General features: G+C 45.1%; 2 protein-coding genes across 2 annotated transcripts in view; one reads left to right on the forward strand and one right to left on the reverse strand.

Moving 5' to 3' along the window:
• Positions 1 to 24836, reverse strand: part of MOB1B (MOB kinase activator 1B) — a 244326-nt gene extending 219490 nt beyond the window's left edge. Inside the window, exon 1 of the mRNA XM_082236773.1 lies at positions 24833 to 24836. The gene's annotated coding sequence lies outside the window, so the exon portion shown is untranslated. The remainder of the gene's footprint in view (positions 1 to 24832) is intronic.
• Positions 553 to 23236, forward strand: NAAA (N-acylethanolamine acid amidase). Its single transcript, XM_082236601.1, has 11 exons — positions 553 to 838; positions 1814 to 1978; positions 4383 to 4509; positions 5891 to 5981; positions 7131 to 7207; positions 16885 to 17057; positions 18046 to 18108; positions 19661 to 19727; positions 20285 to 20313; positions 20719 to 20800; positions 22283 to 23236. The coding sequence occupies exons 1-10, from the start codon at positions 606 to 608 to the stop codon at positions 20792 to 20794; spliced, it is 1101 nt and encodes a 366-aa protein (XP_082092727.1). The 5' UTR covers positions 553 to 605; the 3' UTR covers positions 20795 to 20800; positions 22283 to 23236.

The raw sequence follows: 24836 nt of genomic DNA on the forward strand, positions 1-24836 counted from the left end.
GTGGGGACACAGGTTTCTGGGCAGGTTTCTGTTCTCCAATGGGAGCACTCCCAATTGTCAGTACAGTGGTACCTCGGGTTACAGACGCTTCAGGTTACAGACTCTGCTAACCCAGAAATAGTACCTCGGGTTAAGAACTTTGCTTCAGGATGAGAAAAGAAATCGTGTAGCAACAGCAGGAGGCCCCATTAGCTAACGTGGTGCTTCAGGTTAAGAACAGTTTCAGGTTAAGAACGGACCTCCGGAATGAATTAAGTACTTAACCCGAGGTACCACTGTATTTATACTTCATTTTTAAATATTTGCCTTGAGAGAGCCTTTGAACCTCTTTTGTTGACCACCAGCATTACGCTTTCCTTTTTTAACTTCGGATGGAAGAGTTGCTTTGGAAGACGATCATCAGGCATCCAAACAACATGACCAATCGCAGGGGGAGGTGAAAGGAAAGGGGGGGGGAGTGTTTCTATTTTTGGCCCTGCAATAAGCCCTGATGCGCGCACAGCGGCGCTCCGCCTTTCGTTTGCACTCCCTCCCTCCGCGCCGCCTTTCCTCCCCATATCCGGGCTCCTAGCTGGAGCTGCTCTGTTTGCTTTTGGGTCGCAGCCATGGAGCGGCGGCTGCCACTGCTGCCCGGGCTTGCCTGGAGCTCCTTCTGCCTCCTGCTGTTGCTGAGGCTGCTGTGCAGGGGTGCTGCTGCCCCCCACATCTCCGGGGCCGCTGTTGCTGCGCCCTTGCTGTGCAATGTCAGCTTGGATAGCGCGCCCGAGGAGCGGTGGAAACCGGTCCTGCGCCACTTCGACCCGGAGTTCCTGCGAGCTGCTTTCTACCAGCTCATCGAGTGAGTCCGCACTGGAGATACTGCTGTGGATTTTTTCCCCACTTGGAGTGGGAGAAAAGGGATTGGTGGTGGCCACATCAGCGCTTCGAAATTATAATTACTCTTATTTTTATTTTTAAACGGATATGGATATATTTTCCATCATCTCCAAACAACTTTCTGCAAGTGCTTTCTGCGAGCCTGTTTGAGTAGCTGTTTCCTATTTTGTTTGGCTGCAAATTATTCCTCTTATTATATACTTATTTCTGCTCCTCCTGCAGATAAAAACAAGTGCCGCTAAAAGACCAAGCCTGTCTGAGTAGCTGTTTCCATTTTTTGTTTGGCTATAAATTATTCCTCTTATTATAAACTTATTTCTGCTCCTCCTGCAGATAAAAACAAGATAAAAGCATGGGAAACGCAGTCATTTAAAAAACAATGAAACATTGATAAAATCTTAATTTGGGGTTCACGCTTTCATTACACAAGAAGAGGCAGCTTTTAACACCTGCCTTTTTTTGCGGGGGTGTGCCTCCTGTTCCCCGCCCTTTTCTCCTTAATTGAGTTAAAGGTGCAGCACGTTATATAAAGCCAGAGTTTCTGCCAATAGAATCTGTGTATAAAAGCTCTGTATATGCAACTTGACATTTAATAAATAGTTTGAAAACTAGAAAAGGAGGAGGAAGCAGCCTTCATTTTGCTAGCCAGGTGGCAATTTGAACCCTGGTCTCCCAGGTCCTAGTGCAACACACTGATCTCACTTGCTCTCTAAGAGACACCTTTCTTCTCAATCTGAGCTGCTATTTTTTCCTTGGGTTCCTGTGGGTTTGGGTCTCAGCGGTTCCATTCGAAAGCAAAGCAGGTCTTCTTGCTCACAATCGTCTCAAAGCCTGACTGCCATCGTTCTGCATTCAGAGGTGGTTCTCCTTTCGCTAAGCGGCAGCCCCTCTGAAGCCAATGACACCTATTTATTGCTGTGTTTTCTTTGTTTTTCAGCGAAGTGGTTCCCAAGTGGGTTCATGCGATTATCCGGCCTCTGGCGGAAGAATTAGAATCCTTTGCCCCTCAGCCGTTTGCAGGCGAGATCCGGGGACTCTGCCAAGCCCTGGGGCTAAATGTTGGGGATGGCTTGCTCATCAATTTGGCCTACGAATCTACTGCGTAAGTGTCCTTGATGTTGGTAAGGAAGAGCTCATTGGTGCAAGGGATTTCTTGTACAGTATTTTTTTTAAAAAAAGGGACGCAGGTGGCGCTGTGGGTTAAACCACAGAGCCTAGGACTTGCTGATCAGAAGGTCGGCGGTTCGAATCCCCGCGACGGGGTGAGCTCCCGTTGCTCGGTCCCTGCTCCTGCCCACCTAGCAGTTCAAAAGCACGTCAAAGTGCAAGTAGATAAATAGGTACCACTCCGGCGGGAAGGTAAACGGCATTTCCGTGTGCTGCTCTGGTTCACCAGAAGCAGCATAGTCATGATGGCCACATGACCCGGAAAAACTGTCTGCAGACAAACACCGGCTCCCTCGGCCAATAAAGCAAGATGAGCGCCACAACCCCAGAGTCGGTCACGGCTGGACCTAATGGTCAGGGGTCCCTTTACCTTTACCTATTTTTAAAAATACTGCCTCCACAACGTACATTTAAAGAACACCTCTCTCCAAGAATCCTGGGAACCAGAAGTTTTCCCCTTACAGAGCTACTTTTCCTTTCGCCTTTAACAAATTGCAGTTCCCGAGATTCTTTGCTGGAGGCTGTGTGCTTTAAAGGCATCATCATCAACCTTTTTTATTTGTATGCCACCTCTCCACAGTTAAAAAACAATGCTCAGGGCGGCTGACAGCAGGACAAGATTTACATAATTACAAAAGTCATCAACAATAAATAAACCACATCAAAAAAATACACAACCACGTGGGAAACAATTTCCACATAAATCGAAATCTAAAACCAAGAATACAGCATTAATATCACAGTTTAAAATGACATACCGTAGGTAGAAAATAACAGCAATTTAAACCAAAAATGAATCAAAATGGAGCCCTGTCTGCCTAGTGACGGTGGCAGCAGCAGTCCTTTACAGAGCCCATCAGGCCCCGCCCTGGGCCAGGTGGCGAGTGGCAGGACTGGGGCCCTCAGGCGCTGAGCAGGGATGAAAGCCCCTTTGATCTTCAACTTTTGGCAGCCATGCCCACAGGCTGCCTGATCTATTCCACCCCAGCTGCTTGTTATAAAAACTATAACTGGTACCCAGGTTTGCTTCCCCCCCTCCTCCTCCCCCCTTTCCCTTGCTTTAGAATAAGTAGTACCTTTGGTGGGGGTCACACCGTGCTCCACGGGTGCCAACCTCCTCCCTCCTCAGTCCTTTTTCCTTATGTGCCATGTATTTTAGGAAGCAAGCCTGCAGGCAAGGACTCACTTTTTTAATCTGCAAGCTGCTCTGAGAGCTTTTCCGGTTAAACGAGCAGAGTAATAATAATATAAATAATAATAATTTATTATTTATACCCTGCACATCTGGCTGGGCTTCCCCAGCCACTCTGGGCAGCTTCCAACAAAATATTAAAATACCGCAATACATCAAATATTAAAAATTTCCCTAAACAGAGCTACCTTCAGATGTCTTCTGAATGTCAGGTAGTTGTTTTTCTCTTTGACATCTGATGGGAGGGTGTTCCACAGGGAGGGTGCCACTACCAAGAAGGCCCTCTGCCTGGTTTCCTGTAACTTGGCTTCTCGCAGTGAGGGAACTGCCAGAAGGCCCTCGGCGCTGGACCTCAGTGTCCGGGTAGAACGATGGGCGTGGAGACGCTCCATCAGGTATACAGGACCGATGTCGTTTAGGGCTTTAAAGGTCAGCACCATCACTTTGAATTGTGCTTGGAAACGTACTGGGAGCCAATGTAGGTCTTTCAAGACCGGTGTTGTGTGGTCTCGGGGGCCGCAATTTGCCGAGGCAAATTGACCCAGCTATACTAGGAGCGATGTTGGGCTTGGCTACTCAGAAGTAATCCCCACTGTGTTCAAGCGAGCTTACTTCCAGGTGACTGCACAACATTCCATCTTAAATAATTAGCATTTTTATCTGTTATCATAACAGCTCCGATATAGGTGTACGCAGTTCTTGTGTAAAACAGACTTCGCCATTCATTCCAACAGAGGGGGAGTGTTACGCATTTAGGTGTGCTTGAAACTACTCCGTCCATTTAAGTGAATGGGGGAGACCTTGCTGGGGGCGGGGTTCAAGTGCTCACAAGAGCTGTTGCTGTCACAGCAATCTGTGCCCCCCAAAAGGGAAGGATGTCCATTTGATCAGTGTTGCTTATTTCCCAGATGAAATATCAGGGGAAACGCATAATTTTTGTGTGGATATAGAACCCTATATAGAATTCTAGGAACTTGGAAGGGACTTCCAGAGTCATCTAGTCTCGCCCCCTGCATTGCAGGAATCTTTTGCCCAACCTGGGACTTGAACCCACTACCCTGAGATTGAGATTCTCATGCTCTACCGACTGAGCTATCCCAGATGTGGAGTGTCCCTTTTCACCCAACAATCTTTTATTGTCCCACAGATTCTGCACCAGTATCATCGCTCAGGATAAGAATGGGAACATATACCATGGCCGGAATATGGATTATGCTTTTGGAGATATTTTACGCAAGACAACCATTGATGTGGAATTCATAAAGAATGGGCAGGTACAAAGAGCTTTTGGTGGTGATTAAGAATGACCGAGAGAAGGATAGAAAATGCAGGACGAGTGTGCATTTTGCATTTCAGAATCTGTCCTATCCAGGATTCTGAAATGGCATCCATCATATTTTACAGGGGCGGGGGCAGGATTTAGGCACCTGACTGCTTGTAACAGGAATGGGGGTCCTCCAGTACACCCAGCCCACTTAAATCACATGACTACTTCCAAAGAATTCTAGGAACTGTAGTTTGTAAAGGGTGCCGAAAACTATAGCTGTGGGGGGGACTACAGTTTCCAGGATTTGTGTGTGTGTGTGCTTTAAACATGTCTTGTGTACACAACTGATTTGTCATTAGTCTGCAATTCACATAAGCCCCAGTTGCTGTGGCCAAAGGCCGGAGTGTTAGCTTGAAGTCTAGAGAGAAAACATTTGTTGAACATTTCCTCATTCTCTTTGTGTTAGTAAATCAGAGGCCTTGAATTTTAAGCTTCTCTCTTAATCCTATTCAAGCATTTTATTGTCAGTATGTCTTTCAACCGATGTCAGCGACTGGCTCAATAACTGGTTCTGCCCCGACTGAGCTAGGTGACTGGAGCACTTTCAGAGACCTTCCAATCCTGGAAAACAGGTCCCAGTGCAGGTCCCAGAATATAAATAACGCAGAAGCTAGCTGTGAAGCATAACTCCTTTTATTTCTAATTGCTACTACAAACTAAAGAACTACTGGCTTGCATGAGTGTTACTGCTCCCACTCAGCCATTTAGTCACTACGTAGATAAGACTCTCTCCACACACAGAGTGAGGCAGTCAGTCAGGAGTGGAAGAGTAGAATAGCGGTTTCCGCCCCCTCCTTTCTCAAAACAACAGATCAGGAGATTCTTGCAATGGGAGGGATGAAAATATCAACATTTATGAATTAGGCCTTTATTTAAATGTGGGACCCTGTGTTTTAAAGTGACAACATCTCTGACTTGACCGTGTTTTGCAATGTGCTATGCGTTAAACCACAAAACCTAGGACTTGCCGATCAGAAGGTCGGCGGTTCGAATCCCCGTGATGGGGTGAGCTCCTGTCACTCAGTTGCTGCTTCTGCCAACCTAGCAGTTCGAAAGCATGTCAAAAGTGCAAATAGATAAATAGGAACCGCTCCAGCAGGAAGGTAAACAGTGTTTCCGTGTGCTGCTCTGGTTCGCCAGAAGCGGCTTTGTCATGCTGGCCACATGACCCGGAAGCTGTACGCTGGCTCCCTCGGCCAATAAAGCGAGATGAGCGCCGCAACCCCAGAGTTGGACACGACTGGACCTAATGGTCAGGGGTCCCTTTACCTTTACCTATGCGTTAAAAGCAGTTAATTGCAGGCTGTTCTCCGTCTTCGGATTTTCAGGTAAAGTTCAGAGGTACGACATTTCTCGGTTACGTAGGTTTATGGACAGGACAAAGTCCACACAAGTTTACAGTTTCTGGAGACGAGAGAGGTAAGCAAAGCTCATTCTTTCTCAACAGGGCAGGGTATAATCTACAGTCAGAATGAATTACAAAAATATGTGCAGTTGCCAGTGTCTTGTTCAGTTCATATCATGTGTCTTATTGTACTTTTGTTGGCTTTTTGCATTTCGGATCTATTTTCCTAACCCCTGCTCCGTTCTGGAGCACAGTGGATAAAAACATACTGTCAGAGTTGCTCCCCGATCCTAGCTCACAGAGGATCACGCTAGCCAGCGATCATTAAGTAAAAGTCTTTATTGAGTTACAGTTCCCATTCTCAAGCTGCTGCGTGCAACTCTACGTCTTATGGTTAGATCGGCGAAGCTCTGTCTGGGTCCCCGCCTCCTGTACACCAACTTAATATCCTAGCCCTGCTCCACCTTTTCCGCCTGACTGTTCTCCTCTGGGTCCCTCTGCCCCCCGGGGTCTCCTCCCTCCGGGACTCCTCCGACGCCGACCCCCCGGACCCTTCTGTCTCCTTGCGCCGGGCTTTAGGACCTGGCTCCCTCTCCGGGCTGCCTACTGCGTCACTTCCCTGTGCATTTGAACTTGGCGCGCGCGCCCAACCTTCCACTTTCCGTCTGACCGTTTCTTCGCTCCCTGATGGAGGTGTGGCCACTCCTGACTCGTGCCCTCCCTCCTGTTGTGAGCTGCCAGCGCTTGATCCCTGGCCCCCTTCCTCTTCCCTGCTCTCTGGCGGTGACGCTGGTCCCAATTTCCAACTGCTCCCCTCCGAGTCCCCTCTGGCTCTATCTTCCTGGGGTGTCCCCCTAGGCTCCCCCCTTGCCCTGGCCACTGGTGCTCCTTTCTGTGAATCTTCTGATTCACTGGAAAGACTCGGAGATCTCGGGTCGTCGTCATCACTCATCTTTTCTTCTGCCTCCTCCTCCTCGCTCTCTGTTTCCTCCCTTGCCCTTGCCTCTGCTCCTGAACCCCTGACACATACGATCCAGAATGCATTCATTCAAAAGAGAAAAACATAACTGAAATCACAAATCTGCATTTTAAAAATTGCTTTTCTTCATCCCGGCCTTTTGGGTTGGGAGCAATTATATACTAAAACAGCAAGAGGAAACCACTCTTGTTTGTGAATGTTGATTCTTATGGAGTGTCTGTCCCCCCCCCTTTCATTTTTATAGATTCTGGCGCGTGGTGGGAAAATGCCATTGCTGCTTTCATAAATCGAAATTCTCCAGTCAGCTGGCTGGTCAGGACTGTAAGTAGCCACAGTTTTGTCCTTTGTAGACTCAGTGCTCACTTTCAGAAAATCAGAAATTTTGAATTAGTCTCCATGCTTTTCTTACAAAATTGCACTGGTAAATTGTTATGGAAAGCAGTTCAAGAGGTGGTACATTTACAGAAATGTTATGCATTTAGTTTATCACTTTTATTTGTTAAGAGATTTTCTGTGCTTCATGTGACAGGTTGCCTTTTCTGTGACTCAAAATGACCGATATCTGCATTGCCTTGTTTCGGATTCTTCCATGGAACAGTAGCAGCCAAGATAGTGCTCTCTAAATTTATTATTACTGTTCTTTTATTTTGATTCATTACCTGCACTTCACCCTAAGGTCCCAGGGCAGGTCACAACAATTTGAAATACAATGTTAAAAAGCATTTTAAAAAGATTACCATCACAAGAATAGTGTGGGTCCTTAAAAAATAGACATCTCAAGTGTCAAATGCACAGGCATGTTTAATGAATTTATTACGGTCATAGACCAGAAGAAAGGAAAAAAAAAACATAAAAGGCAGCAATAATTTACAAGGGAATGATGGTGTCAGTTAAAAGTTGTAAAATTATACATAAAAACAATACACATATACTCACACACCCACACACACACACATATACATACTCATATATGCACTACAGTATATGTATGGGCTTAAAAAAGGGGGGGGGGCTTATCCGGGGGTCAGATCTTTTACTTTTTTACAGCTAATGCCCTCCGCTTGATCGCGGCCGCAGAAAACTTGGCCACTTTCAGTGTTACTTCTGGGTTTTTGTCTCCTAGTAGGATTTTCAACCGCTGAGATTCAGATCGACCTGGAAATTTCTGAACGATAGGGGAGATAAACAGCAACCTGATATCCCCGTAAAGGTCGCAGTGTAACAGCACATGTGAAGCCGTTTCCACCTCCTTCAGACCACATGGGCAAACTCGTTCAGCATAGGGTGTGCCTTCGTATCTGCCCTTTAGTAAGGCAGATGGCAATACATCAAATCTAGTAAGGGTAAACGCCCGCCTATATTTTGCGATTTGTAGGTCCAGCAAATATGGGGTTAGATTAAACCCTTTTCCATAATCTTGGATAGCTGGATATTTATCTATCTTGCTCATATGGTCCTGAAGCTCTACATCTCCTATTCACTGGCTCACCATCATTTTAGCCTTTTCAAAGCCTGAGGCTATGAGTTCTTGTGAGGAAAGCCCCAGGCCCCTCAATTTTTCATAAAGCGACAATCTCCATTTAGACTGGAACGGGTCTAGTAGAGTCAATGGAGCCACTCCCACTGGGAAAAATATGAGTTTTAGCCAGAAGTGAATCTTCAGGATCCATATCCTGGCATTAATAGGGAGTTGGCCAACCTCCAGCCTAATGGCAGTGTTAGAGACACAGGTAGGTAACCCTAGTAGGGAACGATAAAATTTAGTTTGTACAGATTCCAGGGACTTGAGTTTTTGACAATTAAATATCTGGGTGCCATACGTCAATTGTGGAAGTATTTTTGCAACAAAGACCTGGGAGGCAGCAGGAACATATTGACCTCCTTTTCTGTAAAAGAATCTTATGGTAGCTCTGGAAGATCTTTGCGCATTTACAATGGAATTCTTAATCTGATGGCACCAAGATCCCTTCTCATCAAAAATTATTCCAAGATATCTAAAAGATGTTACTTGCTCAATAGGTTGGTTATTAATTTTCCATTTATGTCGGAGTTTTCTCTTGGAGAACACCATAATTTTTGATTTGGTGTAGTTTATTATTAGGTGTTCAGCTTCGCAATACTCTATAAGAGCTCGTAAAAGTTTTCTTAGACCCACACAAGAGAAGGAAATAAGTGCCGCATCATCCGCGTACAAAAGGACCGGGATTGGTGTATTATTTAGATTTGGGGAATGAGAACTTGCTTCCTCCATCTTCCCGACTAAGGAGTTTATATAGAAGTTAAAGAGAATAGGGGCAAGAACACAGCCTTGCTTGACACCATGGGAACTTTGGATTTCCTTTGATAGGTTCCCATAACGGTCGCATCTAACACGGATCCGAGTATTTTCATGTAGTCTACGGATAAGAAGCAAAAGACGTCTATCGATGTTTGTGGCATTTAGTTTTTCCCAAAGTCTGTGCCGGGGTATCGAGTCGAAGGCTGATTTGAAATCTATAAAGGCTACATAGAGAGAGCCTCCTTTCTTTGAGGTGTATTTCTCCACTAGATGTTGCAATACCAATCCTTGGTCTAGAGTTGATCTATGTGCCCTGAAACCAGCCTGGGCTTCCTTTAGGATGTGCTCCTGTTCCAGCCAGTCCGCAAACTTTTCACGTAAGGTGAGTTGCATAAAGTTTGCTGATGATGCTTAAGAGACTGATTGGTCTGTAATTGGCTGGATCAAGTTTACAGCCTTTCTTGAATATGGGAACGATGATTGCCAATCCCCAGTCCTCTGGTATTATTGCTGTTTGATCTATGCTGGTGAAAAGGGTGGCAAGGACTGGGGCCCACCAGTCAATATTGGCTTTGAGAAGTTCAGGAGAGATGTTATCTGCTCCCGGGGCTTTTCTGTGTTTGAGTGCCTGAATAAGCCTCCTAATCTCCGCGACCGACACCGGAGGCCACTCATCACCTGCCGCACACTGTATTAGTGGCTGTGTCAAAGGCAGAGCTGAATATGAAGATTGGAAAAATGCCTCCCAAGTCCCTGCAGGTATAGTATACTCCACTTCTGAGGAAGTAGGTCGCACTCCATTTGCTACCAGTCTCCAGAAGGTGGCCGAATCTCTCTCTCTGGATGCATCTATTAGGCATTTCCATTCTCTTTTCTGTGCCAGGAGTTTTTAGTTTTTGATCAAAATTTTATAATTCCGTTTATCTTCAAACCAGTCCGTGGGGAGTTGGGGTAAATTGGCAGATCTATAATTCTTGTATTTTTTCAGTAAATTTAGCTTCATATCCTGACATTCTTGATCGAACCAGGGTTTGGAGTTTTTATATACTGAGGATTGCCTACTTGGCCTGTTCCTTTTTTCCCTCAGGGGGTCTTGAAGGAGTAAAATTAACTCCTGAAATAAATTTATCTTTAATTCATGGCTTGAGGAAGTTATAAGGTTTTCTCTCTTAATGAGGAATTCCTTTGAGCATAGCCTACTTGAAATTTCCTTATGCAGTTCATCTGTCCATCTAATGCGCGAATATCTGAGCTCCAAAGCTGTAGGGCTCGAATGCTCGATTTTTTCAGCGCAGGATAAATCCTTTCCCGCAGCTACAAGTGCACTTAATGGCAGATGATCACTGTCTAAGCGCTCCTCCACTTTGCATTCCAGAACTTTGTTTTGAAGATCATACGACACGATTATATAATCAATTGTGGAGGCGCCATTGTTAGATATAAATGTGAATTCTCCGACCTTCTCCCCCTCTGTGCGGCCATTTAATATAACCAGGTCCAACTTATTGACCAAGTGTAGTAGGCATAAGCCGGCATAATTGCAGCCTTTATCCTTTGAGATTCTAGCTGGTATTGGGTGGGTTTCCTCTATAATGGGGACTGTTTCGTGGAAATGGGCACACAAAGCCTCATCAGATTGTCCAGTTCTGGCATTTAGGTCACCTGCCACCACTACAGAGGCATCAGGAAATTGATTTAGTAGTTTGTCAAGATACTATTCTAACTGAGCCCAAGTATTTCTTATCAATCTTTTCTCTCTTTGTGGAGGTAGGTATACGTTAATCAGCAGCCAGCTGTGGGTTCTCCACTGTACTTGCACAGCTGTGGCCAGATGGTCTAGTGAGTCTAGTCTTTTAAATGTGGCCCTTAGCCTTGTTGAGATTAAAGTAACTAACCCACCTTTAACTCGCCCCCCTCTAGTACTTAAAAGACCTGGGAGGGAGAACGCAGAAAAACCATTTAACTCCACTTCACTTGTGCTCCAGGTCTCCTGGAGAAACGCAATGTCATGTCTCTGGATATATTTAGCAAAGGATTGGTCAGAACGCCTCTTTTGCCAGCCTGCAATATTCCAAGTTAGCAAGGCAAGGTTGCACGTTGTCTTGCCAAAAATTGGTCTTAGTCAATTTGCCTTTGAAAGATTTTTTGGGCCTATCTTTTTATCTGTTAGTTGGATTTCATTCATTTTGGCAATGTCCATAGATGTATTATCGCCCAGGTACTCAATGGAATCAGTTGAAGGGTGCAGCGTGCTAACGTTAGTGATCAGTACTCCTTTTTTTGGCGAGTCTACCTTGAGGTGTTCTATTTGACTGGTGCCAAGTTCATCCTCATCCAGGTATCTCATGCTGGTCCCAGAGCGCGTTGTGGTTGTCACAGGGATGGTTTCCTTCTTAGATGGTAGGTTGTTGCTGTCCCTTACGCACTGTGTTAGATCTGTTGTTGTCAGGTTTATCTCTGCAGCTGCAGAGGTGATATAAGGGTAGTCTTTCGTGGTTGTCATAGGGATGGTTTCCTTCTTAGATGGTAGGTTGTTGCTGTCCCTTACGCACTGTGTTAGATCTGTTGTTGTCAGGTTTATCTCTGCAGCTGCAGAGGTGATATAAGGGTAGTCTTTCGTGGTTGTCACAGCGATGGTTTCCTTCTTAGATGGTAGGTTGTTGCTGTCCCTTACGCACTGTGTTAGATCTGTTGTTGTCAGGTTTATCTCTGCAGCTGCAGAGGTGATATAAGGGTAGTCTTTCGTGGTTGTCACAGGGATGGTTTCCTTCTTAGATGGTAGGTTGTTGCTGTCCCTTACGCACTGTGTTAGATCTGTTGTTGTCAGGTTTATCTCTGCAGCTGCAGAGGTGATATAAGGGTAGTCTTTCGTGGTTGTCACAGGGATGGTTTCCTTCTTAGATGGTAGGTTGTTGCTGTCCCTTACGCACTGTGTTAGATCTGTTGTTGTCAGGTTTATCTCTGCAGCTGCAGAGGTGATATAAGGGTAGTCTTTCGTGGTTGTCACAGGGATGGTTTCCTTCTTAGATGGTAGGTTGTTGCTGTCCCTTACGCACTGTGTTAGATCTGTTGTTGTCAGGTTTATCTCTGCAGCTGCAGAGGTGATATAAGGGTAGTCTTTCGTGGTTGTCACAGGGATGGTTTCCTTCTTAGATGGTAGGTTGTTGCTGTCCCTTACGCACTGTGTTAGATCTGTTGTTGTCAGGTTTATCTCTGCAGCTGCAGAGGTGATATAAGGGTAGTCTTTCGTGGTTGTCACAGGGATGGTTTCCTTCTTAGATGGTAGGTTGTTGCTGTCCCTTACGCACTGTGTTAGATCTGTTGTTGTCAGGTTTATCTCTGCAGCTGCAGAGGTGATATAAGGGTAGTCTTTCGTGGTTGTCACAGGGATGGTTTCCTTCTTAGATGGTAGGTTGTTGCTGTCCCTTACGCACTGTGTTAGATCTGTTGTTATCAGGTTTATCTCTGCAGCTGCAGAGGTGATATAAGGGTAGTCTTTCGTGGTTGTCATAGGGATGGTTTCCTTCTTAGATGGTAGGTTGTTGCTGTCCCTTACGCACTGTGTTAGATCTGTTGTTGTCAGGTTTATCTCTGCAGCTGCAGAGGTGATATAAGGGTAGTCTTTCGTGGTTGTCATAGGGATGGTTTCCTTCTTAGATGGTAGGTTGTTGCTGTCCCTTACGCACTGTGTTAGATCTGTTGTTGTCAGGTTTATCTCTGCAGCTGCAGAGGTGATATAAGGGTAGTCTTTCGTGGTTGTCATAGGGATGGTTTCCTTCTTAGATGGTAGGTTGTTGCTGTCCCTTACGCACTGTGTTAGATCTGTTGTTGTCAGGTTTATCTCTGCAGCTGCAGAGGTGATATAAGGGTAGTCTTTCGTGGTTGTCATAGGGATGGTTTCCTTCTTAGATGGTAGGTTGTTGCTGTCCCTTACGCACTGTGTTAGATCTGTTGTTGTCAGGTTTATCTCTGCAGCTGCAGAGGTGATATAAGGGTAGTCTTTCGTGGTTGTCATAGGGATGGTTTCCTTCTTAGATGGTAGGTTGTTGCTGTCCCTTACGCACTGTGTTAGATCTGTTGTTGTCAGGTTTATCTCTGCAGCTGCAGAGGTGATATAAGGGTAGTCTTTCGTGGTTGTCATAGGGATGGTTTCCTTCTTAGATGGTAGGTTGTTGCTGTCCCTTACGCACTGTGTTAGATCTGTTGTTGTCAGGTTTATCTCTGCAGCTGCAGAGGTGATATAAGGGTAGTCTTTCGTGGTTGTCACAGGGATGGTTTCCTTCTTAGATGGTAGGTTGTTGCTGTCCCTTACGCACTGTGTTAGATCTGTTGTTGTCAGGTTTATCTCTGCAGCTGCAGAGGTGATATAAGGGTAGTCTTTCGTGGTTGTCATAGGGATGGTTTCCTTCTTAGATGGTAGGTTGTTGCTGTCCCTTACGCACTGTGTTAGATCTGTTGTTGTCAGGTTTATCTCTGCAGCTGCAGAGGTGATATAAGGGTAGTCTTTCGTGGTTGTCATAGGGATGGTTTCCTTCTTAGATGGTAGGTTGTTGCTGTCCCTTACGCACTGTGTTAGATCTGTTGTTGTCAGGTTTATCTCTGCAGCTGCAGAGGTGATATAAGGGTAGTCTTTCGTGGTTGTCATAGGGATGGTTTCCTTCTTAGATGGTAGGTTGTTGCTGTCCCTTACGCACTGTGTTAGATCTGTTGTTGTCAGGTTTATCTCTGCAGCTGCAGAGGTGATATAAGGGTAGTCTTTCGTGGTTGTCATAGGGATGGTTTCCTTCTTAGATGGTAGGTTGTTGCTGTCCCTTACGCACTGTGTTAGATCTGTTGTTGTCAGGTTTATCTCTGCAGCTGCAGAGGTGATATAAGGGTAGTCTTTCGTGGTTGTCATAGGGATGGTTTCCTTCTTAGATGGTAGGTTGTTGCTGTCCCTTACGCACTGTGTTAGATCTGTTGTTGTCAGGTTTATCTCTGCAGCTGCAGAGGTGATATAAGGGTAGTCTTTCGTGGTTGTCATAGGGATGGTTTCCTTCTTAGATGGTAGGTTGTTGCTGTCCCTTACGCACTGTGTTAGATCTGTTGTTGTCAGGTTTATCTCTGCAGCTGCAGAGGTGATATAAGGGTAGTCTTTCGTGGTTGTCATAGGGATGGTTTCCTTCTTAGATGGTAGGTTGTTGCTGTCCCTTACGCACTGTGTTAGATCTGTTGTTGTCAGGTTTATCTCTGCAGCTGCAGAGGTGATATAAGGGTAGTCTTTCGTGGTTGTCATAGGGATGGTTTCCTTCTTAGATGGTAGGTTGTTGCTGTCCCTTACGCACTGTGTTAGATCTGTTGTTGTCAGGTTTATCTCTGCAGCTGCAGAGGTGATATAAGGGTAGTCTTTCGTGGTTGTCATAGGGATGGTTTCCTTCTTAGATGGTAGGTTGTTGCTGTCCCTTACGCACTGTGTTAGATCTGTTGTTGTCAGGTTTATCTCTGCAGCTGCAGAGGTGATATAAGGGTAGTCTTTCGTGGTTGCCATAGGGATGGTTTCCTTCTTAGATGGTAGATTGTTGCTGTCCCTTACGCACTGTGTTGGATCTGTTGTTAACAGGTTTATCTCCGCAATTGTAGAGGTATTATAAAAGTAATCTTTCATGAGGTCTGTCTTAGCTTTTTCAGAGAGGTTCTCTTTCTTCAATTGGTCCGTTGCTGGTTCTTTCTCTCTTACTTTTTCCTGAGCATTCATCTCTGTTAACTTATTTCTAAGGGTCTCCAATCTTCTCAAGATCTCAGATTGGGCAAAGAAAGGCAACAATCCAAACTGGTTTATTAATGCCTTTTCTTCTGGATAGAAGTTATCCATCCCCTCATTAGGCAATCTCATCTCCTGTCTTAGTTTCAAGGGCCCTTGCTCAGTATGTTCCAGTTTGTCTTTTGAGTGTCCTCTCTCCTCCTTTGGTTTACAAGTAAATCTTATCTCAGCTGTCGTAAACTCATCAGGGAACAATTTCAAACATGTGCTGTTTTCGAAAAATCTTGTTACCGTTATCCTTTTCTTTGACAGCAGATGTCTTGATCTATATATATATTTAGCCAAGTTTTGATCTTTGAAGGAGGCAATCACTCGCAGAGAATATCCATTGTAGAATATGAAATCTACTGAGGTAATATCATTTAATTTTATTTTCCCTGGCAGCATATCATCTAAAATATTCGCAAAATGCACCGAGCGTTCTTCCTGTGTAAGGAAGCCCTTTGGCTTCGGGTAGTTAAGAAAAGCTAACTTCCTATCTGCCAACATCAGTTTCCATCCTTTATCCTGGGGCAAGTCTTGCCCTGCTACTGGCTCATCTTGAAATCTGCCATAATCAATAGTGTGGGGTGAGTCTTCTTTAATATTTATGGATCCTTGGGGTTTCAGCATAGAGCACCTGGGTAGTGATTCCGTTTCCTCACTTGTTTTATTAGGCAGCAATGATGTTTCTTTCAAAGTCTTCAGCTGGATCTTTTTTCCTGGATCCACACTGTTGTTCTCTCTGCTGCCATGTGTAGCAGGTTTGTTAGAGTTTGTTTTTGATTTTGTTGGAATCAGCTTATATAGTCTTTTCCAGCATACTTTGCAAGGCAGTGTTGCTTAAATTTTGGTCTCCACCTGCTGTTGGACTACAACTCCCATTATCCCCAGTTATCAGGGCCAGTGGTCAGGGATAATGGGAGTTGTAGTCTTAGGGGCTTTCGCAGAGAATGCCCTCTCCTGGTCCACTACCACCCTGAGCTTCTGAAATGCCCGCTCTGTAAGGAAGGAGGCAGTCTTTCAGATATTTGTTGGACTACAACTCCCATCATGCCTTGCTGATGGGAATTGGAAAGTGACAACATCCAGAGGGCAGCCCCACATTGGCTACCTTGCCCTAGAGCAGTGGTGGCCAAATTTGGCCCTCCAGCTGTTTTGGGACCACAATTCCCATCATCCCTGACCACTGGTCCTGTTAGCTAGGGGTGATGGGAGTTGTAGTCCAAAAAACAGCTGGCGGGCCAAGTTTGGCCACCACTGCCCTAGAGCATCATTGCACATTTTGTCAGCCATAGGCTAATCTGGCACATCTCAACTTGTGGATCTTGTTGGCTTGATGTAGGATGAGTTAAAGCAGAGGGTATAAAAGGGAGAGAATATTCAAACTTTGACAATACTCAGGTTTTTGTGATGATAACTCAAACTAGCAATAATAAAATTGTTTCAGATGTCACGGCGTTCAGAATTCCGTTTTCCCCAGCACAGATGACTACAAACATTGTATGTTCTGTTGAATTAATGTCTTGCAAATTGGTAGGTGTTCCAATTAAAAAACATGGTTTTGAGGCCTGAGGTGAGCAAGGGTCATTTGTCATTTTCGCTTTTGCGTGACAGCTCTGTGCCTGGTGCTTTTCAGGTTAGCTCTGCAAATAGGAGAGCTAGAAACTTGCTTCCTTAAAATGGGAATTCAGGTTTTCAGGACACGGATAAGCGGCAACTCGGTTACTTCTGGAGCCTTGGGAGTAATGCACAGTGTGATAAATGTTTGCAGGTTTGCCAGCTCCAGACCCAAAGTGGGGCTTTTGTGACTTCTCCCAACTCTACAGCCGTGCGATGGGAAAAACTGTGCCTTCTATGCAACCCTTAAAGGCACAGGAACCCCCTCATGGTGTGGACCTCCCAGTCCAAAATGCCCACTCCCTTTCCGCTTTGCTGCAGGTTTTGAGCGACGCTGAAGACTTTGAGGCTGCTGCTCTCATGCTGTCCAAGACACCGATTATAGCTGACGTCTACTACATCATTGGGGGCACCAATCCCAGGGAGGGGGCAGTCATCACGAGAAGGAGAAGCGGTCCAGTCGATATTTGGCCCTTGGATCCTCTGACCGGAGGGTAAGCGTGAAATTTTGCAACCCTGGGTTTTGCAGGTGGGGGAGGGAAAAAAACAAGCTGTGAATTTGCAGGTGGAAGGAGTATCAGTGTCCCTTGGTAGTTTTTGAGCAGGGCAAGAGGACGCAGCTGTTTGGAGTAGCCGGAAGGGATATTTGTGCCTGGGACGGGGGATAGAGAGGGTGTAGAAACTAGGAAGCTAGCAAAAGCGACAGGAAGAGTAAGAGGCCAACCAAAACAAAAAGTCTAGGATTGGAGAATCTTTAAAGAATATTTAGAAAACGATGGAATAAAAGGAAACATCTTGGCAGAGTTAGACTGATCCCTGTAGTGTATAAATATAAGTTTGTAGGGAGGTAAAAAGAAATGATATAAGAAATATGTAACTGTGCGGTATAAAGTAATGGATAGACAAAGCACAGTGAGATTAATTGAAAGTCAGTTTTAAATTTCTTTTCTATAAATTTTATAATTGTGTTCAATACCAGGAGTATATCTGATGATATTATATTACTCTTATATCTTCTAGTGTGGTAGTTTGTTTGATTTTTCTGTTATTTGTTTGTTTGATTGTATGTTTGTTTACTTGTATGTACATCTGTTTTTCATAAATGTATTTATTTTAAATTAATAAAGATATATTTTTAAAAAGAAAAAAAAGAAACTAGGATTCTGCACAGAAGCAAAATATACATTCATTGCTCCCCCATATTTGCCCCTAGCCCCACCCAACAGCACCATATGGCCCTCCGAAGGTTGCCCGGGAGGGACTGTGGCCTTGGGCTGAACAAGGTCTCCCATACTTGGGCTAGCTTGACATGATATGAGCAGCCATTTGTGCATAAAATCAGGGTGCGTCTAGTTTTTCCTAACCATGTTACAGATCTGAAAATCTTTCGGAAGAAACTAATTTCCCCCGTTTAAAAAATAAGTACTTTATTTGTGCAAAAATAATGCAATGATAAATGTTTTAACCATGTGTTTTATGTAGGTGGTACCGGGTGGAGACAAACTACGATCACTGGACAACCCCTCCTCCTTTTGATGATCGAAGGTTTGTGTGAAGATGATGTTCTCCTAAAGAAAAATGAAAAGCAAAAGTACATACATGCTTTCTTTTACCTCCACTGTTGGAGGCAATATGCAGTTCCTTTCAGTTCTGCCTCTCCTTCACCAATCAGTGCTGAAATCAGGCCTGGAGCCAGACCAAAATGGGTCGAGATCAGGGATGGAGAACCTCTGGCCCTCCAGGTGTTGATGAACTACAACTCCCATCAGCCCCAGCAAACACGGCTAGGGATTATGGGAGTTGAAGTTCAGCAACATCTGGAGGGCCAAAGTTCCTCATATTCAGTTTTATCCAGGCACAATTGAAGGTGGTTGACCACCACTATCTCAATCGTCTTGCCCAAGAATGAGACATCTGCCACCAAGTTTTGGTTCTCCAGTACCTCAAGGTTCAGGGTGTATGTCTTGAAATTCGGCATCGACTCCTGCCTGCTTTCATGGAGGGGGACCCACCTGGTTGGTTCTTCCTGGGTTGTATAATAATAATAATAATAATAATAATAATAATAATAATTTATTATTTGTACCCCGCCCATCTGGCTAGGCTTCCCCAGCCACTCTGGGTGGCTTCCAACAAAGATTAAAAATACATTAAAATGTCACACATTAAAAACTTCCCTAAACAGGGCTGCCTTCAGATGTCTTCTAAATGTCAGGTAGTTGTTTATCTCTTTGACATCTGATGGGAGGACGTTCCACAGGGTGGGCGCCACTACCGAGAAGGCTCTCTGCCTGGTTCCCTGTAGCTTTGCTTCTCACAGTGAGGGAACTGCCAGAAGGCCCTCGGTGCTGGACCTCAGTGTCCGGGCAGAATGATGGGGGTGGAGACGCTCCTTCAGATATACTGGGCCAAGGCCATTTAGGGCTTTAAACGTCCACACCAACACTTTGAATTGTGCTTGGAAGCGTATTGGGAGCCAATGTAGGTCTTTCAAGACCGGTGTTATGTGGTCCCGGCAGCCACTCCCAGTCACCAGTCTAGCTGCCGCATTCTGGATTACTTGTAATATCCGGGTCACCTTCAAAGGTAGCCCCACATGGAGCGCATTGCAGTAGTCCAAGCGGGAGATAACCAGAGCATGCACCACTCTGGTGAGACAGTCTGCGGGCAGGTAGGGTCTCAGCCTGCATACCAGATGGAGCTGGTAGACAGCTGCCCTGGGTACAGAATTGACCTGTGCCTCTATGGACAGCTGTGAGTCCAAAATGACTCCCTCCACACCCGCCAGCCTCCTGTCCCCCCCAAACAGTACTTCTGTCTTGTCAGGATTCAACCTCAATCCATTAGCCGCCATCCATCCTCTTAGCCGTGACAAGCAAGAGTCGAGAGCATGTGGTACACAACAACTGAGACTGAGCTCAGAAAAAAAGACTACATGTTGCTCAGCTTTCTGTTCTGGTAATTTTTACATGCACAAACAGAATCCCATATGGGGCGAAACCCCCCGCACCTCCGACCTCCAGTATGAAATTGTCTTCTGCACCGCGATTCTTCCCAGTTTTGATTCATTCACTAAAATTTAATTTTTACTCTGCAGAACCCATGCCATGAAGGCGATGAATGCCACCGGGCAGAAAAATATTAATCTTGAGTCTCTCTACAAAGTAAGTTTTCCATTTTACATCATGCCTGTTTAAAAAAACCAAAAACAATAAAGCCTTTTACTGGTGCCTTTATGCTAGAATAGTTTTCTGGTGGGATTTCTCGAGGGTTGCCAAATTTGCAAACAAGCAAACCTGTTGTGGGTGACGCACACGCAACTAAGCACACACTACAACAGGTGAGGGGGAGAGACTGAGGATGCCAGTGATGGCCTCTGTGGGCATCTGTGCAAAAAAGCCTCAATTTCTGCACTCCAGAATGGACTTTCCTCTGCCCTGAGTCTTGTCAGGGAGAAAGGCAGGGTATAAATAAATAAATTTAATAATAATAATACATGAAGCATCATCCATCAGTTGCTTCAGATGTCTTATTAAGGCTTTCCCTGACCCAGAAGATTGGACCCTATTATTGCTAGCATTAAGTTTCTGTCTGTTTCTGTAGTACTGTTTTTATCATACTGTGTGTTTTCCCCCTCTTTTTGTGTACTGGCGCTTAGACATTTCAGCCATTTAGAACTGCTTTTTAGTAAATGGACCCCTTCCATTTTGTTGTTTTCCAGGTGTTATCCGTACAGCCAGTCTTAAACAAGTAAGTTGGCATTTCATAGAATCATAGAATTGGAAGGGATCTCGCGAGTCATCTAGTCCAATCCCTACGAATCTCATGCTCTCCCAGCTGAGCTTTGCAGATTTCCAAGAATTCCATAATTAAAGAAATAACGCCTGGGTTTCCTTCTCCCTCTCCTCCAACCCCATCCTTTTTCCTTGTGTGTCGTGTCTTAAGCTGGTCTTAACACTGACATTTATAAGTCCTTTTTTGTGGGGAAGGGAGCCTGTTTTGGACTGAAAAGTGGGATAAAGATGCTTCTAATAAACCTGGAACCCAGTGCAATAAAAGGGCCCCTCTAAATCTGACCTCTGTTTTATTCAAGTTAATGTTTGAGTTAGAATCTTAGGTATAACATGACTCAGTTCCTTTCATATCCTTTGCCAGGCTCACAGTTTATACCACTGTAATGAGTGCTGCAGCTCCCAGCAAGTATACGACATGCATCAGAAACTTGGAATGAAAATGAGTAAGTTACCATATTTTATGCAAATTGCCATTGGGATTGCCATCCAAATTCCCAGTAGCCCTGGCTTGAAATTAGGGATGTAAGGAGGCATCATTCATTGTCCGAACGTGTATTCTTCACGTGCAGTACTGTTTCATTCTGCTGCAAATCGCCTTCTGCCAAAACCCGTGATATTTGTCTTGCTGTCCACTTGTGGTGAAATGACATATGTCGTGTAGTTTTACATAGTCTGCGTAATTAATTACATAACTCACGTTGGCATTATGTTATAAAGGTAAAGGGACCCCTGACCATTAGGTTCAGTCGTGACTGACTCTGGGGTTGCGGAGCTCATCTCGCTTTACTGGCCGAGGGAGCCGGCATACAGCTTCCGGGTCATGTGGCCAGCATGACTAAGCAGCTTCTGGTGAACCAGAGCAGCGCACGGAAACGCCGTTTACCTTCCCGCTGGAGTGGTACCTATTTATCTACTTGCACTTTGACGTACTTTCAAACTGCTAGGTTGGCAGGAGCAGGGACCCAGCAACGGGAGTTCACCCCGTTGCGGGGATTCGAACCACTGACCTTCTGATTGGCAAGTCCTGTGCTCTGTGGTTTAACCCACAGCGCCACCCGCATCCCTATTATGTTATCCCACTCCATAAATTTGAATGCAAAGGAAAACCAATGCGGGTTTTCCATGATCAATTGCATATCATTTGTGGTCTGAATGCAACAGGGAACACCAATTGCATTTGCTGGATTGATTTATGTTCTGCGTTTGGGATGAGTGTAAGCGAACACCAGCAATTTCTGCTCCCGTTTCTCTTTTCCTCGGAATTCTCTGACATTCCTACTTGCAGTTCCTGACATCTAACTTGTAGCCACATCTAGGTGCATCTCATTACAGAATTGCCCCCTATCTTTTTATATTTATATATAGTTTTTATTTACTTTCCATTTAACAATATACATTCCCATCATCATTATCCACTTTACCTCCCTGGCTCTTTAGAACCTATCGACTTCCTCCCCTCCTGCCTCAGAGCTTTCAAAATTAACTATTACATCATTACATTTTGTACGTTTTCGAATTCTAATTACACTCGTTACAAAATGGCTCAAAATTTAAATAAATATAGAAAGGTAGAAAACTTATCCTTACAAGTCTTCAGATAACCCTGCTAGTGATGTTAATTGCTTAAAATTATCTTTTAGATATCGTGTAAATTTACTCCAGTCCTTTTGGAATACCTGATTGTGCTGGTTTTGAGAATTGCCCACTATTGGGAAGTTTTCACTGTTAGACATTTTGCTGTATTTTTATTATGTTCGAAGGTGCCTAGAATGGCTTATGCAACCCAGTCAAGATGGGTAGGGTATAATAATAAATAATAACATCATCATCATCATCATCATTATTATTATTATTATTACAGCTTGTTAAAGGTGCATGTCAACATACACTAATTTTAGTTTTCCCTTTTTTTTGTCTCCATGCAGATCATGGAGGGATTTGGAAAAATGGGCTTCCCCTAGAACCCACACTGAGATTTCTGCTTCCCTGGACAAGCAGTTCAGTACATTAATGGGGGAAATTACCATCCTGTTCTTTTACAAAGAACAACAGACCTCAGTGGAAATGCACTAAATGTGGCTGACTGCATAGAACTTGAAATAATCCCACCTATGCAGGAATGCAACTAAGGGTGAAGCATAATCATCTGAATATGATTCCCAATAGATGATGCTTTGAAGGCAGATGATGCAGGAACCTTGAGGAAATTAAGCATGTCTGAGTCTGGTCAGTGCCTGGGATGGCAGAGTACCTGGTAACCCTACTGATGATGCCTTGATTTCCACAGAAGAACAGCAGGATGGAAGCGCATCAAATTGTGTCAAGAGTATGCGCAGCTGTGGCCAATTCCAGAGAATGGTGGGCTTGAGCAGGCATCCCCAACCTGCAACCCTCCCCATGTTTTGGCCTACAACTCCCATGATTCCTGGCTAACAAGACCAGTGGTCAGGGATAATGGGAACTGTAGTCCAAAACATCTGGAGGGCCGAAGGTTGGGGGTGCCTGGGCTTGAGCATTCGCTGGGCTCCTTACGTAGCCAAAAGGCCCACTGCCCCCAAAACCCTGCTAGTTTGCACATGGCACTTGAGAAAGTTAGAGACTGCACAAAATAATTCTCATTTTGCACACACAAAATCTTCATAGGCTAAGGGCGCCTGTTGAAGGTGCTCTGCCTATTAGGTGCTAGCACTGCGTATAGTAATGCCCTGGTTCTGGTAATCAGAAGATGAAGTTTAAATATTTTAATGTTTGAAATCTTAAGCCTTCAGACAGGACTGAAAAGTTAATGGGTTGTTTTTTATCGTCGCTCTTGAAATAAAATGATTGTTCTGCTATTGATCTTTGACTATAGAACTGTAAATAAATTGATTTATAAAGCAGCGGTGGTTGGTTGATTTCCCCTCTGTGTTATATATCTTCTACTTCCCATACTGCAGCAAAAAGATACCTGTGAATTTCAGCCAGAGGCATGTAGTCCAGTGGTACGAAAAGCTAGTACAGCCTCTTCTTCATTTCTGGGAGCAACAATTCAAGGAGGTTCTCTGGAGAGCCAGTGTGGTGCAGTGGTTAAGAGCGGTAGACTCATAATCTGGTGAACCGGGTTTGATTCCCTGCTCCTCCACATGCAGCTGCTGGGTGACCTTGGGCTAGTCACACTCCTCTGAAGTCTCTCAGCCTCACTCACCTCACAGAGTGTTTGTTGTGGGGGAGGAAGGGAAAGGAGAATGTTAGCTGCTTTGAGACTCCTTCAGGTAGTGATAAAGCGGGATATCAAATCCAAACTCCTCTTCTTCTTGACAAAAGGCCCCTTTTACACTTGTGTTGCAGCAGCTCTTGAAAAGCAAGTTGGCTTCTGTGATCAGGGGAGAGTCCCCTTAGTCACCTAAACACTATTGGCTTGATATGGGAACATTAGGTTGTTGGGCGAACTCTTCCAGGTTACTCTGTTTGCATATAGAATCATAGAATATTAGAGCTGGAAGGGACCCAAGGATTTAGCCCAACCCTCTGCAATGCAGGAATCTCAGCTAAAGCATCCATGGCAGATGGCCACCCAACCTCTGCTTAGAAGCCACCAAGAGTCCACCACCTGCTAAGGGAGACCGTTCCACAACTGGAACAACTCTTGCTGCCAGAAAGTTATTCCTGACGTTTCGTCGGAATCTCCTTTCTTGTAACTTGAAGCCACTGTATGCACATTTCAGACCTTAGATCTGTTAGAAGGTGCAGAAGGGAACAACTGTGGCCCTGAAGGACCAGGTATGCAGCCTGGGGGTCATTTTGGACTCGCAGCTGAGCTGTCCATGGAGGCGCAGGTCAGTTCTGTGTCCAGGGCAGCTGTTTACCAGCTCTATCTGGTACGCAGGCTGAGACCCTACCAGGGGCGCCGACTTATAAAAAATATTGGGGGAGCCCGCAAAAGCTCATGAATAATAAATAAGCTCATGAATATGCAGATAAAGTGGCGCCGCCTCCTCGTGAGCGAATAGGGGAGAGCGTGCTGCGCCTATTAATCAGCTCTGAAGGAAATTGGGTGGAGCTTTTGCTCGGGAGGGAGGGCAGGAGGCATGCAGCCCGACCCAGTGCATTTTGGGCTGGGGGAGGGGCGGCAGTGGCGCTCTGCTGGAGGGGCGCCTGAGATTATTGGGGGGGCAGAGCCCCCCCAAACGAATTTTTGAGGGGGTTGGGCCCCCTCAGGCCCCATGGAGTCGGCGCCTATGGACCCTACCTGCCCACAGACTGTCTCGCCAGAGTGGTGCATGCTCTAGTTATCTCCCGCTTGGACTACTGCAATGCGCTCTACGTAGGGCTACCTTTGAAGGTGACCCAGAAACTACAACTAATCCAGAATGCAGCAGCTAGACTGGTGACTGGGAGCAGCCGTCGAGACCACCGGTCTTGAAAGATCTACATTGGCTCCCAATGAATTTCCAAGCACAATTTAAAGTGTTGGTGCTGACCTTTAAAGCCCTAAACGGC

This window comes from Podarcis vaucheri (assembly GCF_965113315.1).
Source record: "Podarcis vaucheri genome assembly, chromosome: 9".
In the NCBI taxonomy this organism is placed as follows: Eukaryota; Metazoa; Chordata; class Lepidosauria; order Squamata; family Lacertidae; genus Podarcis; species Podarcis vaucheri.

Excerpts from the sequence above, each read along its gene's own strand:
- NAAA (XM_082236601.1), top strand. The coding sequence starts at position 606 with ATGGAGCGGCGGCTGCCACTGCTGCCCGGGCTTGCCTGGAGCTCCTTC. Across the intron at positions 19,728-20,284 it reads ATCTTGAGTCTCTCTACAAA|GTGTTATCCGTACAGCCAGT; the intron begins GTAAGTTTTCCA and ends GTTGTTTTCCAG. Across the intron at positions 20,314-20,718 it reads GTACAGCCAGTCTTAAACAA|GCTCACAGTTTATACCACTG; the intron begins GTAAGTTGGCAT and ends ATCCTTTGCCAG.